Source organism: Lissotriton vulgaris, chromosome 2_1, assembly GCF_964263255.1.
Source record: "Lissotriton vulgaris chromosome 2_1, aLisVul1.2, whole genome shotgun sequence".
NCBI classification, from domain to species: Eukaryota; Metazoa; Chordata; class Amphibia; order Caudata; family Salamandridae; genus Lissotriton; species Lissotriton vulgaris.
In genome coordinates, this window is record NC_141687.1 from 1465511417 (window position 1) to 1465536929 (window position 25513).

At 46.7% G+C, this 25513-nt stretch overlaps 1 protein-coding gene across 1 annotated transcript in view; it reads left to right on the top strand.

Annotated features, from left to right (window-relative positions):
- LOC147732761 (uncharacterized) overlaps positions 1-25513 on the top strand; it is a 503177-nt gene that overhangs the window by 223233 nt on the left and 254431 nt on the right. The window contains exon 3 of the mRNA XM_086957325.1: positions 24420-24530. Within this exon, the coding sequence (XP_086813451.1) occupies positions 24420-24530 (111 nt within the window). The remainder of the gene's footprint in view (positions 1-24419; positions 24531-25513) is intronic.

Below are 25513 nucleotides of genomic sequence, written 5' to 3' on the forward strand. Positions count from 1 at the left end.
CGTCGCAGCCGTCAGGAGGCGGGAATCTTCGCGGGAAAAGTCTTCGGGCCACTTATTTCGACAACAGGATCGATGAAGCGGAGTGCACCTTCCCTCGGAGATTTCACACGAAGTTCCTCACGATCGTCGGGCTTGGACCGGTACCACTGATGCAGCGCCACGTTGGGCGCCAACTGAAGGACTGGGTTCTTTAAGACCCAGCGGTGCCAGGGCACAACACCTGAAACCTTCGTGGGTAACCTGCTCCGGCGTACGAATCACAGAGACACGGGACACTTCCTTCGGCGTCAAAGATTCAAGGTTTATTTGCTGCAGGGAACACAGATATCACGACAAGTACAACTCGTGCAACTTGAGGAGACTGCTTCAAATTGGTTCTGTGGATCGCTCCTTTTATACAGTTTTTACCCATAGGACAAAATGGTACACAAAGGTTTACAACCCGGTTCCCACCATTATCCCCCAGAGGGGTCGCTTTGGTCACTTTGATACACATAAGGTCCGGAACATAAGTGCGGAAACATTTGGCGGTTCCCAACTGTAAAAACCCATCTTCCCAACATTAGTGCATTCCAATCGGCAGTAAAACAGATCGAAATAGGAACAAAGACAGGTGCAGAGGAAGACGGAGACAGTGGGGAGATCGGAAAGGGTGTAAAAGGGGAGGTATCGGGAAACACGAGATACAGGCATCAAAGGTACGTGCCTAATGAGATGCACGGCTTAGACAATAAACCGGCACGGCGAGATGAGCCTCGAGCGGGGCCATCTGCCTTACAGTATCATCCCCCTCGTCATAAAGACACTTACAAAGGACATGTGTCTTCCGCAAATATCTTGGGAGTCACAGGGTCGCGAAGCGGACAGCGTCCGTTCGCTGGCTACTTGAGGGCAAGAGACAAAATGGATGCCGTATCTAAGATGGAACCCGTGGGTACAGATGAAAAAACCCACATAACAAACGAACGGTTTAAGTTAGCACAGCGAAACTGCGCACACTTACTAAACTCGTCATTTGCGGTTCATAGATTCCAGACTCGACCATATTCGTGCGAGTCGAAAACACCACTTACAATTGTCACGGAACCTCAACGGATGCATGACCGGTATATTTAACAGCTGGGGCTCGAATGACAGCCCGTGAACAACACTGCCTTATGATAGGTCATGACGTAAGCAGGCTATAACCAATGAATGAGGGAGGTGAGGGAGCAGTGAAAAAGGAACACGGATAAGCTAGTAAACTGACCATAAATACAATGAATGAGGATTACAACAGCTAATGCAGATAAAAATGACCAAAGCGTGCGTGTTAGTAAACACGAAAATGAAGTGTAGCATAAGATAGAACGTGTACTGTACGATGGTTGAGGAAGTCAATAAAGTTGTATCTCTGTGCTAATAAAGCATTGTACCGTTCTGAAAAAAGGTGTTGTGAACAAAAGGATGTGATAATTACATAGAACCAATCGGCATGCAGATCACAATAAATCAGTCTATAAAGGATGAATTAGGGTCATTCAAAAATCCATAAAAGATCGATGAAAGTTAATGCAAGTTGCGCCACTGCACGAACAAAGGGGTATGGTCTTATAAATAGCAAATGTACTCCATACGGTTATTGAGGCCGTGTGGTTTCATACTTGACAATACTGAAATCCAATAGTTCTCTCTCGCGCAAGAAATCACTGTCCACACCTCTTTAAGGAGCAAGAAAGGCCACTTTATTTTAAGACAGGTGCATCATAAATTTCTTGAACACATTCATTATTTATTTATTTTCCATAAATTCAACTCTACAGTAAGCCTACAAAAACCTAACTCCCAGAAACCCGAAACTAACTCTTTCCTACTACCCCTAGTACTACCCAACGAGCTACCCTTCAGGATGGCCAACCCGCTCCAGGCTGCCCACCCCACTATCAAAACCCGCCACCCAGGAAAACCTTTAGCGTTTTCCTGCCCCACCTAAAACGGAAAGGAAGGAGCACACCACAACTGCACCTGAAGAACTTTGCTAATCAAATCCCTGAGCTCCAGAAGGTAAAAGGAAATGCCCAATGAAGACAGATGTACACCGTCCTCACAGAATAAATGCTGTTCGGAGACTTTTAAATGGTAATGATCCAAACTGTAGATACCTAAATGGTGACAAAAAAAAAAGTCGCATTGTTCTATTCACTTTTCGTCGAGCCTTTTCCAGGGCGGAATGGCTCCTCGCCCCACACCATTGCAAACGAGGCCCAAACTCAGTCCATATCAGCATGGTGCTCACCCATGTGGTCTTGATGACTTCCAGGTCTTGTTTCATTAATTTCAACAAAGTCAAACCGGAGAGTGAAACTAAGTCATTTTCGCCAAGATTCAGCACCAGTAGATCCGGAGGGCCCCCAAAACACTGTGAAACCAAAGAAGCCAAAGCGGGAAAAAGACCACCCCAGCGCATGCCCCCCGTTCCATGCCAGGAGACTTCATGCGTCAAGCTGTTTAAACCAAGTGATCTCCCACAAAGCTGACTTGCAGCGGCTAAAGCTGCCCGTTTAACAAAAGAGTGCCCCAGGATCCACACCCTCCTTTTGGATCCAGCGACTGAGGGCCAAGGACCTAGGAGAAAAAGAAATGTTAGACAAGCAAAAATTGGACTATTTTCTCACATACTTTTCACAACACTTGGAGCGCCAACGTCCAATGCGTCGAATTTGTGACCAATCCCACCCCAACCTAGCGGCCTCCGTCGCCGCCCCAATCCTGAATGAATGGGTACCAAATTGAGAAGGATCCCTCCCCAGGCCCAACAAAACCTTGCGTAATACAGCCAACAATTGAGGTGCGAGTATAGGGCTACCATCAGCATGACAAAAAATGGTCCCCGTGGTAAAATATGGGGAGGACACATAAACTTCCCATTCCCCAACCGGGCAACATGCAGAGACACCACTCCTACCCAGGAACACCCACTTACCCCTCCCCATCTGATCGGTTTTGGACATCCGCAGCCACAGCCGCACTCTGTCATGTTCCAATACTACCTCACTGCTGGTCATACCCACTCTACCCCGCAAACCCAACAACTCTGAGGCCCGAAATGCCCCAAAGAATAACCAGACAAAGCACAAACGAAATTTAGAACACTCAAAAGCATCATAGCAACACACCTCCAATTGTGGTAAGAGCAACTGGAGCAAATCAAAAGTCACCGGCTGCCGAAGCTGCTGACCACCAGCCCGGAGCCTACTCAAACCTTTCAAAACTTTACGAACCAACACCCCCCCAACAGGATCCCTCCCCCACCAAAGCTGCCCATAAAAAGAAACCCCAGCCAACTTGCCAGAAATGGTTGTGGGAGAGAGGCCTTTGTCCGCTAAATGTAAAACAAACTGTAAGAGGAATTGTTCATCAGATAACCCGGCCCTGATCGGCCCCGCCAGTTCCTCACCAAACTGCAGAAACTCATGCCAGGCCTTCACATAACCCCGCCGTGTGGAGTCAGCCACTGAATTTTCGACCAAATGGTGTACCCTCAATCCCCCAGGTCCCATACGTACTGTGGGATCGCCGTTGGTTCCAGGTCCGCCCCAGGAGCCAATTTGCGGAATTCGGACCACTGAAAGCGAGACAAAGAGTCAGCGATGCAATTAGAAGTTCCAGGAACATGCCGAGCTTTAAAGACAATATTTAATTGTAGACACCGCAGCATGAATGCGCGCAAGAGCCTCAAAACACGCAAGTCACGAGCCTTTTGGTGGTTAACAAGGTGAACTACTGCCATATTGTCCACATGGAACAAGACGGAGCGATTCTGAAATTCCTCCCCCCAGATATACAAAGCAACCAGCAGCGGGAAGAGCTCCAGAAACGCTATGCTGCGACCCTGTTCCTTCCAGTGCACCGGCCGCCGCATCCGTGAACAACTGCACTTGCCACACCATGTCCTCGTCCGCAAAAAACAAGGACACGCCATTGAAATCTTGCAGGAAACGGAGCCAGACAGTCAAATCGGCACGTACAGCGGTTGTAATGCGTACCCGATGATGGGGAAGGCTGGCGCCGGACATTGAAAGGCCCAGACGTCTACAAAACGTCCTGCCCGCCCGAACAACCCGGCAAGCAAAATTGAGGTACCCCAAAAGCTTCTGGACGGTCCGCAAAACTACTTTCCGCTCTCCCAACACCATTCAGATGAACTCAGACAAATCAGGATAATCCACCAACCAGAGATCCAGAACATCCTGCTTAATAGGAGTAAGAGCCCTTATAAACAGAGTGCTGAGGTTGTCCCCTGCCCCCTGAACCCCTTCCTTGATCACCAAAGCGCTGTCCGGGAAAACACTGGGTGAGCGCATGACGTCCCCCACACTGCGAACACTCATGTTTATATCTGCAAGCTGGTCGGTTACAGGAACAAGAAGAATCCTACCATTTATTGGGAAGAAAAGTGAAGAAAGAAAGGGGGGACACTCAGTGTTGTGTAAAATACCCCTCACACACCAACAGGCCCCTTGGTGTCATGCTTCATCATCGGGGTCTTCGCACCCCGCTAAGGGGATGCGGCACGCTGCGACCTACGACTACGCGGGAGCGTTGACAATTCAGTCTATGTGTGGTGTGTGTTGAATGCAAGTGAAAGAAATAGGATGTGAGTGGGAAGTGTAGTGAGAAAAATTAAAAAGGACCTGGCCAGTGGGTAAAAAGAAAAAACTTTATTCTGTACCTCTGGCTGGTGCTATTAAAAAAAGTGCTAGATGGCGAGGTTTTGTGTCTTAGTAAGGGACAGAACCTCTGGTGTGCGTCGACATGTTTCGGTACATGCGTACCTTCTTCAGGACGGGGCACAACTCCCAACCCTACTCACGTTTCTCTAAAGAACAGGATTTTTGTTCTAACTTTCCTAAAAAAGTGATTACGTTCACTAAAGACAAATACAATGTGCCTACAGCGGATTTTCTGGAACATGTAGTTACATGTCCTGAAAAAAGAAAAGAGCGTTAGGTTTGGTTACCATATAGGTTGGCTCAGACAGGTGCAGTCACCTGGAGCCCCAAACGGTTGATTTAACCTGTAAAGGGAAAAAACAGACATACAGAACACATAACACACAAACTCACACACACTTATGACAAACTTAGGGTTCAGTGTTTTTAAACATACTTATTGTATAAGCTGCTTAAAGCATCATGAGCAATTCCTGAACATCAGGGTAGGTAGGTAGGTGGATCCACAATCTATAGGAATAGAAGAGTGGAATCAATGTTGTTGTCTCTACTCACTTGTTGGACTCTGTAATGTACCCACAGAGTTTAAACTCCGTTTTAGTGAATACTCACGAAATCCGCCTCAGTCGGCCTCTTTCCTCCACCCTGTGTTGCTCCGTCGTAAATGATGTACGGGTGAGCTTGGTGGTATTTAAAGGTGGGTGAAGTGAGTTTTCATTGGTTAATTAGTGGAAATGCTAATGACCATGCAACGGTGATGACCCTGTTGACGCCCCTTCCATGCATGTGATTATGTCACATGTACCATGCATACCACTGTCATTTGTTAATTACCGGGTTTTAACCTGTCCATATATGGACTTTCCGCTTGTTAGCCACTCACACTCTGTTATTCCTGCTCGCGCTGGGGGAGCGCCCGTGTGATGCAGCCGCCGTTCTCTCCTTCGCGCATGCGCGCTGCCCGGTCTCGAATGTTCCATTGCGCATGCGTGCAGGCGAGACTTCGGCGTTTCAATGCGCATGCGCATTGTTCGAGTATGGTTCGCGCATGCGCGTTTGTTAATAGCGCAGCTATTTCGCCCGGTTATTTCTTCATTGTTATTTTCGGTAGTGCATTATGAAAGGAACCAGGTGAATCACTGGAGTTTTTGGTTCACGTGGATCTGCTCCTCTTGACATAACCACGGAGCTGGTACCATACCGTTTGTAGTGATAATATGGTGTGGTTGACCATACATTTAAATGTCACTTATTCAGACGGTGGTACTAAATGTTGGTAATAGCACAGCTATTTTGCCCGGTTATTTCTTCATTGTTATTTTCGGTAGTGCGTTTATGAAAGGAACCAAGTGGATCACTGGAGTTTTTGGTTCACGTGGATCTGCTCCTTTAGACATAACCACGGAGGTGGTACCATACCGTTTGTAGTGATATTATGGTGTGGTTGATCATACAATCATATGTCACTTATTCAGACGATGGTACTGAATGTTGGGCTAGTTCTTGTGCCAACCAATTGTTATTCCTTATTTATATCCGGGGGTCTTTTTAGGAGACTTGGCTCCACGGTATGTCATCATTGAGTCCGGTGACATGGGTTGTCAGGCGGAACACCCAACGTTGTTCCTTTTGGAACAGACCTGTTTCAGAGGGTAGTCGTTCTATGACGGTCCAGCGTAGGTCGTTGACGCAGTGTTGATGTGACAAAAAATGTGTTGCCATCTTAGTTGTTGTCTTCTTACAGCGTATATTACTTTTGTGTTCCCCTATCCTTATCTTGACGGGGCGGGTGGTCATGCCTACATATTCTAGTCCGCATGGGCAGGTAATTAGGTAAATCACATTCTTTGTGTTGCAGTTAGTAAAATGGCGTTGCTCCCATGTTGTGCCATTTCTGAAGTTTAGGTTTTTACTTTTTTGAGTTTGATGGCAACAACTGCAATCCCCGCAAGGGAAGTGACCTTGTACAGCAGTTACATTAGGTCTCTCCATCTGGTTTGTCCGTGGTCTGGTATGGACCACAATGTCCTTTATGTTTCTGCCCCTTCGGTGCGCATGCATCGGTTTCTCAAATGACAAGCCTCCACAATTCAATATGCCCCAGTGTTTATCAATGACTTTCGACACCTGATTTGATATGGTGGAATAAGTTGTTACACAGATCGGCCTCTTGTTCGCTTCTTTTACATGGGGATTTTCTTCTATGAGTGCCTCCCTGTGATTGTTTTTAGCGCGCTTCATCGCTTTATCGATGGTTCTTGTGGGATATTTCCTTTGCACAAGTTTGGTTTTTAGATCTTTCGCTTGTCGGTTGAATTCACTCAACTCTGTACAGTTTCTCCGGAGTCTAAGGAATTGCCCATAGGGTAGATTTTCCCTTAGGTGTCTCGGGTGGAAACTGTCGTAACGCAACAGACAGTTTCTGGAGGTCGGTTTGAAATGTGTGGTGCTTTTTAACCTTCCATCCTCACTGTAGATATTCAGGTCGAGAAAAACCATTGATGTATTTGAAAAGGTGCTTGTGAATTTTAGATAATCATTTTGGGTATTCAACCAGGTTACAAAATTCATTGCGCTGTTGACATCGCCGTTCCAGATGATGAAAATGTCATCGATGTATCGTTTCCAGATGACAATCTGGGGGCGGTAGGGGTTACTTTCATGGAGGATCTTGTGTTCCTCTAGATGGTGGACGTATAGTCCCGCTAGGCTCGGAGCAAAAGTACTACCCATGCTCGTTCCGTGGGTTTGTAGGTAAAGTACATCCTTGTACTGAAAAAAATTGTCTTTGAGGGCCATGGTGATGCACTCTAGGACCAGGCTTCTCGGTGTTTGGTATTTCCAAGTGTTGCTGAAGAGTACTTCTTCGATGATTTCTAATGTCTCTTCATGGGGCAGGCTTGTGTATAAGCTTTCCACGTCTAAGCTTATCATAAGTTGCGTGGTTGGGTCAAAAGTGGTGTTTTCCAGCAGTTGTAGTACCGATTTGGTGTCCTTCAGGTACGTATCTGTAGCCTGTACCATCGGTCTTAAAAAGGCATCTGAGAATTTCGATAGGGGTTCCAGGATGGATCCAATGCCGGAGACTATTGGTCTTCCAGGTGGATTGTCAATGTTCTTGTGTATTTTGGGGATACAATAAAAATATGGTATCCTAGGGGTCGGTTGTTGCAGGAATTCAGCTTCCTTTTTGCTGATCCAGTCGTGGGCAAGTCCTTCCTCCACCATACCCCCAATCCGTGTTCTTAGTCGTTCTGTTGGATCACTCTCCAGTATTTTATAGTTCCGTTCGTCGGACAGTAGACGTTGGCATTCTCCATCATATTTCTCAAGGGATTGCAGTACTATTGCTCCCCCCTTGTCAGCTGGTTTGATGACTAACTCGCTGTTGGCCGTTAATTCCCGGAGTGCTTGTTGTTCTTCTCCACTGGTATTGTGGTAGACATTCCTCCCTAGTAAGTTCAGGTTGTTTACCTCTGTTATCACTGCCTTCTCAAAGGTTAGAATCTCCATGGGGATACCTGAGTCAGGAGGGGTGAAAGTTGACTTTAGTCTCAGACCTGTGTCCGTCTTGTCTTCTGGTAAAGGTTTATCCTTAAAAAAAGCCTGTAGTTTCAGTTTCCTGAAAAAGTCTTGTAATTCTACATTAAGCTTGAAAATGTCAGGTTTTTGAGTGGGTACATACCCCAATCCTTTGTTTAGGACATTTTTCTGCATCGTTGTCAAAATAATGGGTGCAAGGTTTACCACTAAGTCCCCCTCTTGCTGGTTGATGGTTGGTTGGGTAGTGATCCCGTCATGCTCCGGGTCGTTCGGGCGTTGGGCTGTTCTTGATCTTCCCACATTACATTGTTCCCTTTCCGGTTCTTCCCTCGTGCGTTCTGGCGAGCCCCTAAAAAAGGCTGCTGGTTTCCTCCATACGGTTGTTGTTGCCCGTAGTAACCATCATTATATTCCTGGTTCCACATTGGACCAAAGTGGAAGGGATTGAATTGTGGTGGGCCCATGAATTGTTGAAAATGGTTCGGTGGTTGATATCCCCGCCATCCCCTTTGTCTGGGGAATTGTTGGCGTCTTTGTCGCCATCCTCCCCTTCTTTGTCTGTTCCCTTTGTTTCCACTAGAATTGGAACCTGACGAGCCAGTGTCAGAAGTTTCACTGTCCGTGTCGCTGTAGTTGTTTTTTGAAACATAGTCCACTTTTGTGTAAGGATACGCACTCTCAGGGGTGAATTTGGCCACATCTTTGGTTAGTTTGTTAGTCTTGCTTTGTTTTAGGTTGAACTCGAACTCGGTCATCTGTTGATTTAATTCATCCAGTCTTATTTTCAGGTCTTCGGGTGATATATATGTCTTCAGTTGTATTTCAATTTTATTTATTTCGATTTTTAGTTCCTGGGTGATCCTGGCTGCTGTCTTTATTATTAGGACTAACCAATCTCTTGAGCAGTGCCAGGAGATTAGTGACCACTCTTTCTTAAAAATCATGTCATGTTGGAAGATTAATGGTTCGTTTTTCACAATCAGGCCAGGGGGTGCCATTTTGTTACGCAAGTACTGGGTCATAAACAGGCCATGTAATGCTGCTTTTATTTGGTTACGCCTGAGATTTAGTAGTTCGTTCCAATCGTTAGTTTGTGGGCCTGTATCCTGGTTGCACAAGCCCTCAAAAAGATTGCTGTCTGCTAGAATCTTATCGATCTCATCCTCTGCAAAGGTTAGACCATGTTCGTCTTCCATTGTGGGTGTACCGCTGACTTCTTTTTTATACCTAAGTGTGTGTACTTTGATGTGTGTGTTTCTGTTATGTCTGAAGGGACAAAACTCCCGCAGCTGCGCGCTGCTTATAGACTATATTTAACAAAGAGGGGAGGTAGAGTATCAAGTAGGATTCCTACTCCACGGGCACTGTTATATAAACAAGAAGAATCCTACCATTTATTGGGAAGAAAAGTGAAGAAAGAAAGGGGGGACACTCAGTGTTGTGTAAAATACCCCTCACACACCAACAGGCCCCTTGGTGTCATGCTTCATCATCGGGGTCTTCGCACCCCGCTAAGGGGATGCGGCACGCTGCGACCTACGACTACGCGGGAGCGTTGACAATTCAGTCTATGTGTGGTGTGTGTTGAGTGCAAGTGAAAGAAATAGGATGTGAGTGGGAAGTGTAGTGAGAAAAATTAAAAAGGACCTGGCCAGTGGGTAAAAAGAAAAAACTTTATTCTGTACCTCTGGCTGGTGCTATTAAAAAAAGTGCTAGATGGCGAGGTTTTGTGTCTTAGTAAGGGACAGAACCTCTGGTGTGCGTCGACATGTTTCGGTACATGCGTACCTTCTTCAGGACGGGGCACAACTCCCAACCCTACTCACGTTTCTCTAAAGAACAGGATTTTTGTTCTAACTTTCCTAAAAAAGTGATTACGTTCACTAAAGACAAATACAATGTGCCTACAGCGGATTTTCTGGAACATGTAGTTACATGTCCTGAAAAAAGAAAAGAGCGTTAGGTTTGGTTACCATATAGGTTGGCTCAGACAGGTGCAGTCACCTGGAGCCCCAAACGGTTGATTTAACCTGTAAAGGGAAAAAACAGACATACAGAACACATAACACACAAACTCACACACACTTATGACAAACTTAGGGTTCAGTGTTTTTAAACATACTTATTGTATAAGCTGCTTAAAGCATCATGAGCAATTCCTGAACATCAGGGTAGGTAGGTAGGTGGATCCACAATCTATAGGAATAGAAGAGTGGAATCAATGTTGTTGTCTCTACTCACTTGTTGGACTCTGTAATGTACCCACAGAGTTTAAACTCCGTTTTAGTGAATACTCACGAAATCCGCCTCAGTCGGCCTCTTTCCTCCACCCTGTGTTGCTCCGTCGTAAATGATGTACGGGTGAGCTTGGTGGTATTTAAAGGTGGGTGAAGTGAGTTTTCATTGGTTAATTAGTGGAAATGCTAATGACCATGCAACGGTGATGACCCTGTTGACGCCCCTTCCATGCATGTGATTATGTCACATGTACCATGCATACCACTGTCATTTGTTAATTACCGGGTTTTAACCTGTCCATATATGGACTTTCCGCTTGTTAGCCACTCACACTCTGTTATTCCTGCTCGCGCTGGGGGAGCGCCCGTGTGATGCAGCCGCCGTTCTCTCCTTCGCGCATGCGCGCTGCCCGGTCTCGAATGTTCCATTGCGCATGCGTGCAGGCGAGACTTCGGCGTTTCAATGCGCATGCGCATTGTTCGAGTATGGTTCGCGCATGCGCGTTTGTTAATAGCGCAGCTATTTCGCCCGGTTATTTCTTCATTGTTATTTTCGGTAGTGCATTATGAAAGGAACCAGGTGAATCACTGGAGTTTTTGGTTCACGTGGATCTGCTCCTCTTGACATAACCACGGAGCTGGTACCATACCGTTTGTAGTGATAATATGGTGTGGTTGACCATACATTTAAATGTCACTTATTCAGACGGTGGTACTAAATGTTGGTAATAGCACAGCTATTTTGCCCGGTTATTTCTTCATTGTTATTTTCGGTAGTGCGTTTATGAAAGGAACCAAGTGGATCACTGGAGTTTTTGGTTCACGTGGATCTGCTCCTTTAGACATAACCACGGAGGTGGTACCATACCGTTTGTAGTGATATTATGGTGTGGTTGATCATACAATCATATGTCACTTATTCAGACGATGGTACTGAATGTTGGGCTAGTTCTTGTGCCAACCAATTGTTATTCCTTATTTATATCTGGGGGTCTTTTTAGGAGACTTGGCTCCACGGTATGTCATCATTGAGTCCGGTGACATGGGTTGTCAGGCGGAACACCCAACGTTGTTCCTTTTGGAACAGACCTGTTTCAGAGGGTAGTCGTTCTATGACGGTCCAGCGTAGGTCGTTGACGCAGTGTTGATGTGACAAAAAATGTGTTGCCATCTTAGTTGTTGTCTTCTTACAGCGTATATTACTTTTGTGTTCCCCTATCCTTATCTTGACGGGGCGGGTGGTCATGCCTACATATTCTAGTCCGCATGGGCAGGTAATTAGGTAAATCACATTCTTTGTGTTGCAGTTAGTAAAATGGCGTTGCTCCCATGTTGTGCCATTTCTGAAGTTTAGGTTTTTACTTTTTTGAGTTTGATGGCAACAACTGCAATCCCCGCAAGGGAAGTGACCTTGTACAGCAGTTACATTAGGTCTCTCCATCTGGTTTGTCCGTGGTCTGGTATGGACCACAATGTCCTTTATGTTTCTGCCCCTTCGGTGCGCATGCATCGGTTTCTCAAATGACAAGCCTCCACAATTCAATATGCCCCAGTGTTTATCAATGACTTTCGACACCTGATTTGATATGGTGGAATAAGTTGTTACACAGATCGGCCTCTTGTTCGCTTCTTTTACATGGGGATTTTCTTCTATGAGTGCCTCCCTGTGATTGTTTTTAGCGCGCTTCATCGCTTTATCGATGGTTCTTGTGGGATATTTCCTTTGCACAAGTTTGGTTTTTAGATCTTTCGCTTGTCGGTTGAATTCACTCAACTCTGTACAGTTTCTCCGGAGTCTAAGGAATTGCCCATAGGGTAGATTTTCCCTTAGGTGTCTCGGGTGGAAACTGTCGTAACGCAACAGACAGTTTCTGGAGGTCGGTTTGAAATGTGTGGTGCTTTTTAACCTTCCATCCTCACTGTAGATATTCAGGTCGAGAAAAACCATTGATGTATTTGAAAAGGTGCTTGTGAATTTTAGATAATCATTTTGGGTATTCAACCAGGTTACAAAATTCATTGCGCTGTTGACATCGCCGTTCCAGATGATGAAAATGTCATCGATGTATCGTTTCCAGATGACAATCTGGGGGCGGTAGGGGTTACTTTCATGGAGGATCTTGTGTTCCTCTAGATGGTGGACGTATAGTCCCGCTAGGCTCGGAGCAAAAGTACTACCCATGCTCGTTCCGTGGGTTTGTAGGTAAAGTACATCCTTGTACTGAAAAAAATTGTCTTTGAGGGCCATGGTGATGCACTCTAGGACCAGGCTTCTCGGTGTTTGGTATTTCCAAGTGTTGCTGAAGAGTACTTCTTCGATGATTTCTAATGTCTATTCATGGGGCAGGCTTGTGTATAAGCTTTCCACGTCTAAGCTTATCATAAGTTGCGTGGTTGGGTCAAAAGTGGTGTTTTCCAGCAGTTGTAGTACCGATTTGGTGTCCTTCAGGTACGTATCTGTAGCCTGTACCATCGGTCTTAAAAAGGCATCTGAGAATTTCGATAGGGGTTCCAGGATGGATCCAATGCCGGAGACTATTGGTCTTCCAGGTGGATTGTCAATGTTCTTGTGTATTTTGGGGATACAATAAAAATATGGTATCCTAGGGGTCGGTTGTTGCAGGAATTCAGCTTCCTTTTTGCTGATCCAGTCGTGGGCAAGTCCTTCCTCCACCATACCCCCAATCCGTGTTCTTAGTCGTTCTGTTGGATCACTCTCCAGTATTTTATAGTTCCGTTCGTCGGACAGTAGACGTTGGCATTCTCCATCATATTTCTCAAGGGATTGCAGTACTATTGCTCCCCCCTTGTCAGCTGGTTTGATGACTAACTCGCTGTTGGCCGTTAATTCCCGGAGTGCTTGTTGTTCTTCTCCACTGGTATTGTGGTAGACATTCCTCCCTAGTAAGTTCAGGTTGTTTACCTCTGTTATCACTGCCTTCTCAAAGGTTAGAATCTCCATGGGGATACCTGAGTCAGGAGGGGTGAAAGTTGACTTTAGTCTCAGACCTGTGTCCGTCTTGTCTTCTGGTAAAGGTTTATCCTTAAAAAAAGCCTGTAGTTTCAGTTTCCTGAAAAAGTCTTGTAATTCTACATTAAGCTTGAAAATGTCAGGTTTTTGAGTGGGTACATACCCCAATCCTTTGTTTAGGACATTTTTCTGCATCGTTGTCAAAATAATGGGTGCAAGGTTTACCACTAAGTCCCCCTCTTGCTGGTTGATGGTTGGTTGGGTAGTGATCCCGTCATGCTCCGGGTCGTTCGGGCGTTGGGCTGTTCTTGATCTTCCCACATTACATTGTTCCCTTTCCGGTTCTTCCCTCGTGCGTTCTGGCGAGCCCCTAAAAAAGGCTGCTGGTTTCCTCCATACGGTTGTTGTTGCCCGTAGTAACCATCATTATATTCCTGGTTCCACATTGGACCAAAGTGGAAGGGATTGAATTGTGGTGGGCCCATGAATTGTTGAAAATGGTTCGGTGGTTGATATCCCCGCCATCCCCTTTGTCTGGGGAATTGTTGGCGTCTTTGTCGCCATCCTCCCCTTCTTTGTCTGTTCCCTTTGTTTCCACTAGAATTGGAACCTGACGAGCCAGTGTCAGAAGTTTCACTGTCCGTGTCGCTGTAGTTGTTTTTTGAAACATAGTCCACTTTTGTGTAAGGATACGCACTCTCAGGGGTGAATTTGGCCACATCTTTGGTTAGTTTGTTAGTCTTGCTTTGTTTTAGGTTGAACTCGAACTCGGTCATCTGTTGATTTAATTCATCCAGTCTTATTTTCAGGTCTTCGGGTGATATATATGTCTTCAGTTGTATTTCAATTTTATTTATTTCGATTTTTAGTTCCTGGGTGATCCTGGCTGCTGTCTTTATTATTAGGACTAACCAATCTCTTGAGCAGTGCCAGGAGATTAGTGACCACTCTTTCTTAAAAATCATGTCATGTTGGAAGATTAATGGTTCGTTTTTCACAATCAGGCCAGGGGGTGCCATTTTGTTACGCAAGTACTGGGTCATAAACAGGCCATGTAATGCTGCTTTTATTTGGTTACGCCTGAGATTTAGTAGTTCGTTCCAATCGTTAGTTTGTGGGCCTGTAAATCTTTTTGAGGGCTTGTGCAACCAGGATACAGGCCCACAAACTAACGATTGGAACGAACTACTAAATCTCAGGCGTAACCAAATAAAAGCAGCATTACATGGCCTGTTTATGACCCAGTACTTGCGTAACAAAATGGCACCCCCTGGCCTGATTGTGAAAAACGAACCATTAATCTTCCAACATGACATGATTTTTAAGAAAGAGTGGTCACTAATCTCCTGGCACTGCTCAAGAGATTGGTTAGTCCTAATAATAAAGACAGCAGCCAGGATCACCCAGGAACTAAAAATCGAAATAAATAAAATTGAAATACAACTGAAGACATATATATCACCCGAAGACCTGAAAATAAGACTGGATGAATTAAATCAACAGATGACCGAGTTCGAGTTCAACCTAAAACAAAGCAAGACTAACAAACTAACCAAAGATGTGGCCAAATTCACCCCTGAGAGTGCGTATCCTTACACAAAAGTGGACTATGTTTCAAAAAACAACTACAGCGACACGGACAGTGAAACTTCTGACACTGGCTCGTCAGGTTCCAATTCTAGTGGAAACAAAGGGAACAGACAAAGAAGGGGAGGATGGCGACAAAGACGCCAACAATTCCCCAGACAAAGGGGATGGCGGGGATATCAACCACCGAACCATTTTCAACAATTCATGGGCCCACCACAATTCAATCCCTTCCACTTTGGTCCAATGTGGAACCAGGAATATAATGATGGTTACTACGGGCAACAACAACCGTATGGAGGAAACCAGCAGCCTTTTTTAGGGGCTCGCCAGAACGCACGAGGGAAGAACCGGAAAGGGAACAATGTAATGTGGGAAGATCAAGAACAGCCCAACGCCCGAACGACCCGGAGCATGACGGGATCACTACCCAACCAACCATCAACCAGCAAGAGGGGGACTTAGTGGTAAACCTTGCACCCATTATTTTGACAACGATGCAGAAAAATGTCCTAAACAAAGGATTGGGGTATGTACCCACTCAAAAACCTGACATTTTCAAGCTTAATGTAGAATTACAAGACTTTTTCAGGAAACTGAAACTACAGGCTTTTTTTAAGGATAAACCTTTACCAGAAGACAAGACGGACACAGGTCTGAGACTAAAGTCAACTTTCACCCCTCCTGACTCAGGTATCCCCATGGAGATTCTAACCTTTGAGAAGGCAGTGATAACAGAGGTAAACAACCTGAACTTACTAGGGAGGAATGTCTACCACAATACCAGTGGAGAAGAACAACAAGCACTCCGGGAATTAACGGCCAACAGCGAGTTAGTCATCAAACCAGCTGACAAGGGGGGAGCAATAGTACTGCAATCCCTTGAGAAATATGATGGAGAATGCCAACGTCTACTGTCCGACGAACGGAACTATAAAATACTGGAGAGTGATCCAACAGAACGACTAAGAACACGGATTGGGGGTATGGTGGAGGAAGGACTTGCCCACGACTGGATCAGCAAAAAGGAAGCTGAATTCCTGCAACAACCGACCCCTAGGATACCATATTTTTATTGTATCCCCAAAATACACAAGAACATTGACAATCCACCTGGAAGACCAATAGTCTCCGGCATTGGATCCATCCTGGAACCCCTATCGAAATTCTCAGATGCCTTTTTAAGACCGATGGTACAGGCTACAGATACGTACCTGAAGGACACCAAATCGGTACTACAACTGCTGGAAAACACCACTTTTGACCCAACCACGCAACTTATGATAAGCTTAGACGTGGAAAGCTTATACACAAGCCTGCCCCATGAAGAGACATTAGAAATCATCGAAGAAGTACTCTTCAGCAACACTTGGAAATACCAAACACCGAGAAGCCTGGTCCTAGAGTGCATCACCATGGCCCTCAAAGACAATTTTTTTCAGTACAAGGATGTACTTTACCTACAAACCCACGGAACGAGCATGGGTAGTACTTTTGCTCCGAGCCTAGCGGGACTATACGTCCACCATCTAGAGGAACACAAGATCCTCCATGAAAGTAACCCCTACCGCCCCCAGATTGTCATCTGGAAACGATACATCGATGACATTTTCATCATCTGGAACGGCGATGTCAACAGCGCAATGAATTTTGTAACCTGGTTGAATACCCAAAATGATTATCTAAAATTCACAAGCACCTTTTCAAATACATCAATGGTTTTTCTCGACCTGAATATCTACAGTGAGGATGGAAGGTTAAAAAGCACCACACATTTCAAACCGACCTCCAGAAACTGTCTGTTGCGTTACGACAGTTTCCACCCGAGACACCTAAGGGAAAATCTACCCTATGGGCAATTCCTTAGACTCCGGAGAAACTGTACAGAGTTGAGTGAATTCAACCGACAAGCGAAAGATCTAAAAACCAAACTTGTGCAAAGGAAATATCCCACAAGAACCATCGATAAAGCGATGAAGCGCGCTAAAAACAATCACAGGGAGGCACTCATAGAAGAAAATCCCCATGTAAAAGAAGCGAACAAGAGGCCGATCTGTGTAACAACTTATTCCACCATATCAAATCAGGTGTCGAAAGTCATTGATAAACACTGGGGCATATTGAATTGTGGAGGCTTGTCATTTGAGAAACCGATGCATGCGCACCGAAGGGGCAGAAACATAAAGGACATTGTGGTCCATACCAGACCACGGACAAACCAGATGGAGAGACCTAATGTAACTGCTGTACAAGGTCACTTCCCTTGCGGGGATTGCAGTTGTTGCCATCAAACTCAAAAAAGTAAAAACCTAAACTTCAGAAATGGCACAACATGGGAGCAACGCCATTTTACTAACTGCAACACAAAGAATGTGATTTACCTAATTACCTGCCCATGCGGACTAGAATATGTAGGCATGACCACCCGCCCCGTCAAGATAAGGATAGGGGAACACAAAAGTAATATACGCTGTAAGAAGACAACAACTAAGATGGCAACACATTTTTTGTCACATCAACACTGCGTCAACGACCTACGCTGGACCGTCATAGAACGACTACCCTCTGAAACAGGTCTGTTCCAAAAGGAACAACGTTGGGTGTTCCGCCTGACAACCCATGTCACCGGACTCAATGATGACATACCGTGGAGCCAAGTCTCCTAAAAAGACCCCCGGATATAAATAAGGAATAACAATTGGTTGGCACAAGAACTAGCCCAACATTCAGTACCATCGTCTGAATAAGTGACATATGATTGTATGATCAACCACACCATAATATCACTACAAACGGTATGGTACCACCTCCGTGGTTATGTCTAAAGGAGCAGATCCACGTGAACCAAAAACTCCAGTGATCCACTTGGTTCCTTTCATAAACGCACTACCGAAAATAACAATGAAGAAATAACCGGGCAAAATAGCTGTGCTATTACCAACATTTAGTACCACCGTCTGAATAAGTGACATTTAAATGTATGGTCAACCACACCATATTATCACTACAAACGGTATGGTACCAGCTCCGTGGTTATGTCAAGAGGAGCAGATCCACGTGAACCAAAAACTCCAGTGATTCACCTGGTTCCTTTCATAATGCACTACCGAAAATAACAATGAAGAAATAACCGGGCGAAATAGCTGCGCTATTAACAAACGCGCATGCGCGAACCATACTCGAACAATGCGCATGCGCATTGAAACGCCGAAGTCTCGCCTGCACGCATGCGCAATGGAACATTCGAGACCGGGCAGCGCGCATGCGCGAAGGAGAGAACGGCGGCTGCATCACACGGGCGCTCCCCCAGCGCGAGCAGGAATAACAGAGTGTGAGTGGCTAACAAGCGGAAAGTCCATATATGGACAGGTTAAAACCCGGTAATTAACAAATGACAGTGGTATGCATGGTACATGTGACATAATCACATGCATGGAAGGGGCGTCAACAGGGTCATCACCGTTGCATGGTCATTAGCATTTCCACTAATTAACCAATGAAAACTCACTTCACCCACCTTTAAATACCACCAAGCTCACCCGTACATCATTTACGACGGAGCAACACAGGGTGGAGGAAAGAGGCCGACTGAGGCGGATTTCGTGAGTATTCACTAAAACGGAGTTTAAACTCTGTGGGTACATTACAGAGTCCAACAAGTGAGTAGAGACAACAACATTGATTCCACTCTTCTATTCCTATAGATTGTGGATCCACCTACCTACCTACCCTGATGTTCAGGAATTGCTCATGATGCTTTAAGCAGCTTATACAATAAGTATGTTTAAAAACACTGAACCCTAAGTTTGTCATAAGTGTGTGTGAGTTTGTGTGTTATGTGTTCTGTATGTCTGTTTTTTCCCTTTACAGGTTAAATCAACCGTTTGGGGCTCCAGGTGACTGCACCTGTCTGAGCCAACCTATATGGTAACCAAACCTAACGCTCTTTTCTTTTTTCAGGACATGTAACTACATGTTCCAGAAAATCCGCTGTAGGCACATTGTATTTGTCTTTAGTGAACGTAATCACTTTTTTAGGAAAGTTAGAACAAAAATCCTGTTCTTTAGAGAAACGTGAGTAGGGTTGGGAGTTGTGCCCCGTCCTGAAGAAGGTACGCATGTACCGAAACATGTCGACGCACACCAGAGGTTCTGTCCCTTACTAAGACACAAAACCTCGCCATCTAGCACTTTTTTTAATAGCACCAGCCAGAGGTACAGAATAAAGTTTTTTCTTTTTACCCACTGGCCAGGTCCTTTTTAATTTTTCTCACTACACTTCCCACTCACATCCTATTTCTTTCACTTGCACTCAACACACACCACACATAGACTGAATTGTCAACGCTCCCGCGTAGTCGTAGGTCGCAGCGTGCCGCATCCCCTTAGCGGGGTGCGAAGACCCCGATGATGAAGCATGACACCAAGGGGCCTGTTGGTGTGTGAGGGGTATTTTACACAACACTGAGTGTCCCCCCTTTCTTTCTTCACTTTTCTTCCCAATAAATGGTAGGATTCTTCTTGTTTATATAACAGTGCCCGTGGAGTAGGAATCCTACTTGATACTCTACCTCCCCTCTTTGTTAAATAACGGTTACAGGAACCCCTGTTAAAATGCCAGCACGTGCCAGAGGAAGATGACTGTCCTCTGCCCCACACCCCCGCCCCATTAAGAGCGGGGCGAGATGGAAAGGGCCGATAATACACTGGTTGCCCGCTAGCCGTGTGGGTCGTAGCGGGCGGGTGAGCCGATGCCATCCACTGTAGCCACAATTCTGAATCAACCTCACCCCAGGAACGCTCAGGAAAAACACTCATACGGGCCCTGAACTCCTCATCATACGACAACCAGGCAAAGCCTCCAAAATAGCTGTGAGCTTTGCGGATGACATCAGCATATTTAAACATGTCGACCGCCTTACCCGGATGACGTTGACAATAAACGCTGGCATAAATAAGAAAGGCCGAAGTCCAGTTCTCTATCGACTTCGGGACACGAGGCCTCCGAGCCAATTCTAATTCCTCCTCCTTCGACCCTTCCTTAGCTTGGACATCTCTATGGAGAAGCCGAAAAACATCCACAAATTCACCAGACCATATGTGATTCTTTGTTTTCTCGGACAAATGGGACCCCAAAGGCATCCCCACCCCAGAATAAGGCAGTTTTTTAGGTAGGATACTATCCTCCGTAACAGGTGTGGCAGCAGCCCCCCCACTCCCCACTGTAGAAACTTCCCTTGAAAATTGCACACTAGAAACATTCGAAATCACCGGCCGCTCAAGCCTCGGTGCCAGAGCGACTCGCTCACCAACAACCCCATCACCCGTACCAATTGATCTTGTACTCTTAACAGGGAGACTCTCCCTTGGTTTCCACACGGCCCACCACCCATCCTTACCTCTTGGCAACTGCGCCGACTGTGGTTGAACATCCACACGATCACCCTGAGAAGGTCCAGACCTCACTGCCCCTCGCACCGCTGCATGGTCCGCTCGAGACTCCTGCAAAATACGAGAAACAGGGGGTTGCCCCAGCCCGCCCCTCTGGGCCCGTGCTGCCAAAAGCCCAACATCCTTATCTCTCGATTCCCCTTCTTCCAAATCATCATTATGAAAATTCTCATAGAAAGCTTCGTCAGAAAATGCAACTTGCGCACTGCCACTTGGCAGAGCCCCATCACCAATACCCCCATCATAAAACTGCCAGTCAATGTCCTGAAAACTGTGCTCACGCAAAACTGCAGAAGAGATATCCGCTCCAGATAACTCTCCTGTGAGCCCACCACTGGAAACAGCCGTAGGGACAGTTCCCGGGCCCGTAGAACCAGCCAACAGCCGCCCAGCCGGAGGCACAGCTTGAAAACTGCGGCCGCTCAAGCCAGACAATGAAGAATCCGCAAAACCATCCCCCCCCACAGCGGAAATGCAAGCGCCCCTCGAGGACCGAACAACCGACGCCAAACCAGAGCCACCCTCTGACCCAGTCGCAGGCCCACCCTGTAGGACACCTGGCTGTCCCCGCGGGACCGGGAACAGTGCCTGACTGTGAACAGGAGGCGCCCCCCTGTGTTCCAGACCCAACCCACCAGTAGCCAGGGGCTGCAAGGGCGCAGTGTGGGAACCAGTCGCACCAGGGGCCATGGACCTTGTGGCCGGGGGGGGCGATATGTGGGGCACAGCACCTGTTGAGTCTAAGACAGTGGCCGGTGTAGGAGCCCCAGTAGGGGAAAATACAGGCGGCGCAGCAATGGGGGGCCCAAAGTCAACACATCCCTGTAGCGGGGTACCAGAAATGGGGGAGGGGGCTGGGCCAGGCACCTGCGTGGCAGGGGAGAGGAGATAGCATTGCCCATTAACCCATAGATACGGGGAAACTGCTTCCAGCAAGACAGCCACTGAAGGTGATGAGTCCCCATGCACTGAAGCAGGGAAAGGAGACCGAGCATGCCCCTTTAATTCCAGGCTCCGCCCCCGCTTCGCTTTGGGACCCGCCTGTGGCTTCCCAGACTTCCCGGGAGCAAGACCGCCAGCACGCTGGGCCTGCCGGCCCACAGAGCGCCCCCTCCTCCCCCCGGGCGCCCCGCGCAAACCAGCACTCAACAACGGTAAAACACATACCTGGTGGAGGGCGCCCGGGACACTCGGCGGGGGCTCCGCATCTGCGGGAAGCGGGACCGGCCCGGACACGGCCGCCGGCATGGCCACCTCGCCGTCTTCCTCCTCCGCCGGGCCTGGGGACATACATGCCGACACCGCCCTAGACACACCCTCCGCAGCCTTGCGAGGGGGGCGGGACAGCCCGACCCACGCCTCCGCCGGCACACCAGGCCGCAGCAGGTCCTCTCGCCCGGCCTCACAGAGAGTCTGCACGGCCCTCCGCACCTCCGCTGCCTCCTCCATGAAACCAAAGTCACCAGGTAACAGCGCGACGCAAAACAAAACCTCCCTTCCCTTGCCTCCCGCCACGCAGTTCCCAACCGCCAGCCTGACTTCCCTTTATCTACTCCCCTAATCAGTCCCACCTGTTACCCTGACTCTCGCGCGAACGCACCCAGGGAGAGACCAGCTCGCGCCTGGCTCTCCCTGGGTCCCCCCTTTGCAGGAGAGAATTGTGATTATCCTTTCCCTCAATTTTTGCAACGTTCTCAAGTACACAGAATCTTATTTGGCTGACATTGTGGCCGGCTTCGATGAAGTGTTGTGCCACTGTGGATTTGGTTTGTTTAGTTCTGATGTTGGATTTATGTTCGTTTAGTCTGGTTTTTCTTTTTCTCTCGGTCTGTCCTACGTAGATTTTGCTGCATGGGCACTTAAGCATGTACACCATATTGGAAGTGTCACAGGTTGCTGTGGCTCTAATTTTAATCTTGTGACCCTTCATATTGTGATCAATGGTCATGCCTTTTATGATGCTGTTGCAATGGTTGCAATTTCAGCAAGACGGAGCCTGGGGGACATTTCCCACATGCATGGGCATGCAGCCCACTTGAATTATAACTGTACACTCCCTGTCAGAGAGTGGTACCCCGGAGCACCGTACAACCAGTACAACGTCAACCAACACGTATAGTGCGCCCTACCAGTTCCTCTATTAAATCAACTATATCACACCATTGTGCATCTAATGACCTTATATATACCCTCTACCCTCATCGCGACCCCGATGTAGGGATCACCCATGAAGACGGACAGGACTCCACCACCGTGTTGTCACTACCGATAACACTACTGTAGTTGCCACTCTACTTCCAGCCCTTTTTAGGACTTCGGCCTACAGACGTATGGCTTTGGCGTCCTTAGCATCTGATACTTAAGTGTCCCCCCACCCCCTTGTTTCTGGCCTGTGAGTACTCACATGCTATCACTCAGGCATAAACCTTTGTGTCCTGAAGATGATGCCCCAATTATAGCAGGGCATCGAAACGTCATGGACCTTTACATCTTGACTCCTAATTGGCTCATTTGAATTTTTGGGGAGCATAGGATGCGTGTTATATTGTGACTGTTTAAATATGTATTTATTGACAAAGGCACCATGTACTTTAATGCCTGAGGTCTGGAAATCTGTTGACTTCCAACCCGTTACCCACGTAATTATGTATATGCTTTTGCTTTCTGTCTTTCAATTGTTTGATATTTATTAAACGTGTTGTATCTCCATTGGGGAGAATATCAACACAGGTCCTACTGTGGTTCTGTGCTCCATCGTTCTTAACCCCTTTTGTGAGGGGCCAGTGTTTCTTATAATACTGTGGGTGAGGACAGGGGCACCCACCTCTGACCCTGGGCGATTAGGGTTCCTGTGGCCCCATTAATGCATGGGAAGGGGGCCATGTGCATCCCTCCCTTCTTGTAAAGCATTGGCCCCAGCCATGGGGTCCCTGGGGCACCAGTGGCTTGGGGAGGGAGTCATGCGGCTTCCTCCCATTTATTTAAAAGATTGGCCTTGGAGAATAGGTTCCCTGAGGTCTTCAGGGGCTCAGGGAGGGGGCTGCATAGTTCCTCTCTCCCTTTTTAAAATATTGGCCCTGGGGTGAAGTGGTCTGGGCCCATAGGGGCTTGGGGAAGCGGACTGCAAGTCCCCTTCCCTTTTGTGAGAGAAGGCTCCGGGGGACGGGGCCCCCTGGGCCCCGAGGGGCATGCAGAGGGGCTCTGCCTGTCCCCCTCACCATTATAATAAAAGAAGGCCCTGGGGGATGGGGTCCACAGGGCCAACAGCTGCTTCAGGAGGTTTGACACGTCACGTGCCACTCCCTCCTTAAAATATATGTTTTGTTCCCGGGTGGGTGAAAATTATGAGATTTGCAGTAACACTGCAGGTCTGTTTGCTGAGACCACAGCTACTAAAAGCGGGCAAGATCTCCAGGAGAAAGTCTGGCCAAAATGAGGAATTACCAGGAGAGATTGACCAAGAATTGCTGATTCCCTTTCCCACAGAGTTACCGGAGACTAGGGTACCGTTAAATGTAGGGGTGGTGAAATACGAGACCATTTCCTGGTCACTCCTAAGGAGGACCATAATACAGTGAAGTACTAAATGGCACCATAAAGTTCATTGCATGAATTAACATTTGCAGGTTTGTACATCTATAATTGTTCTGTTCAAGCTATGCGTTAATTTATCTATGTTGTGAAAATTTGTGTAGAACTGGTGTTTTGTTTCTCTAAGCAATAGCTGGTATTAGCATTGCTTTTGATTTAATAATAGGTTATTTCAAACCATGTTAGTCTATTATATTCGTAAATGAAAACTAGGTTTAATGTCAGTTTTTAATTTCATAATTGAACATTTTATTCGGACCTTTGACATTGATGTATTTTGTTCTTAAACAATAACTTGCAATAATGTTGATTTTCTTTTGACAATAGGTCCTCTGATTGCGACTTCTATCTTTTCATTAAAACCAAAACAAATGGAAGATCTTTGCTCCAAGGACGTTCAGGACTTTTTTATAAAAGGCAGCCTTACTCCTTCGTCAGGTGGGTAGGAGAGGCAAGAGTGATCTTTTAATTTTTACTTCAGTAATTAATAGGGTTCATTTTCATCAGGTACATGGATTTTGGCCCTGCTATTTAGAATAGGAAGAAAGTTCCTAAGCCCAAATAAGCTGCTGTTTGGTTTTTAGGTCTCACCTACACAGCGAATGCGTTGTGATGCAAGACATATTGTTTACAATTCAGTGAGCTTACAACCCACCCACAGCATACCATTAGTTGTTTTCCTTGTTATTCTCATGGGCAATCTTTTGATTGGTTAGTTCCCATAGGCTTCACTTAATTTCTTGTGTTAGTTTCTCCCTGGAGCATGGACCAAGTTCAGGTGTACTTTCTCGTCTTTTTGCAACACTCATTTTAGTATTGTTCCCAGACGTGCAGTGTGCTTTGCTTCTTTTAACAAAGGCATATGGCTTCTTATTTCTGTTGCATTCACCCTATCTGCCATCTCTAATGACGCTTTAGTTACTTACACCTACAACTGTACTGCTGAATGCCACTCTCTTCTATGCAACTCCACTCCACTCTACGCTCTTGTACCGACCGGATTTTCGGCCCAGATGGGATCAGCTCCTGAGAGCCCCTCTAACCCAGCCGGAACGTAACCATCTCCCTCCTCAGGACCATCTATCCAGGCACCTGGGTACCTACCTGAGGATGGGGAACTCGCAATATACAAGCTCATATCATCAGAAACACCACTAAATCTATAGGGATACTAAGAATACTCACTGATTACTAAGGACATCCATGCCCTACACCACACTCATACCTCATAGTCTCGCGACCTCATGGGTCCAGACTAATCTACCATGGGGCAGTTCTGATTATCTACCATTACACACTGATTACCCTCAGTGCTCACTCAAGCCGCAATCTTGCGGGTATACACACTGCTCACCCTCAGTGCTCACTCGACACACAATCCAGCGTGCCATATACACTGGGCTGCAGCCCCAGTGCTCACT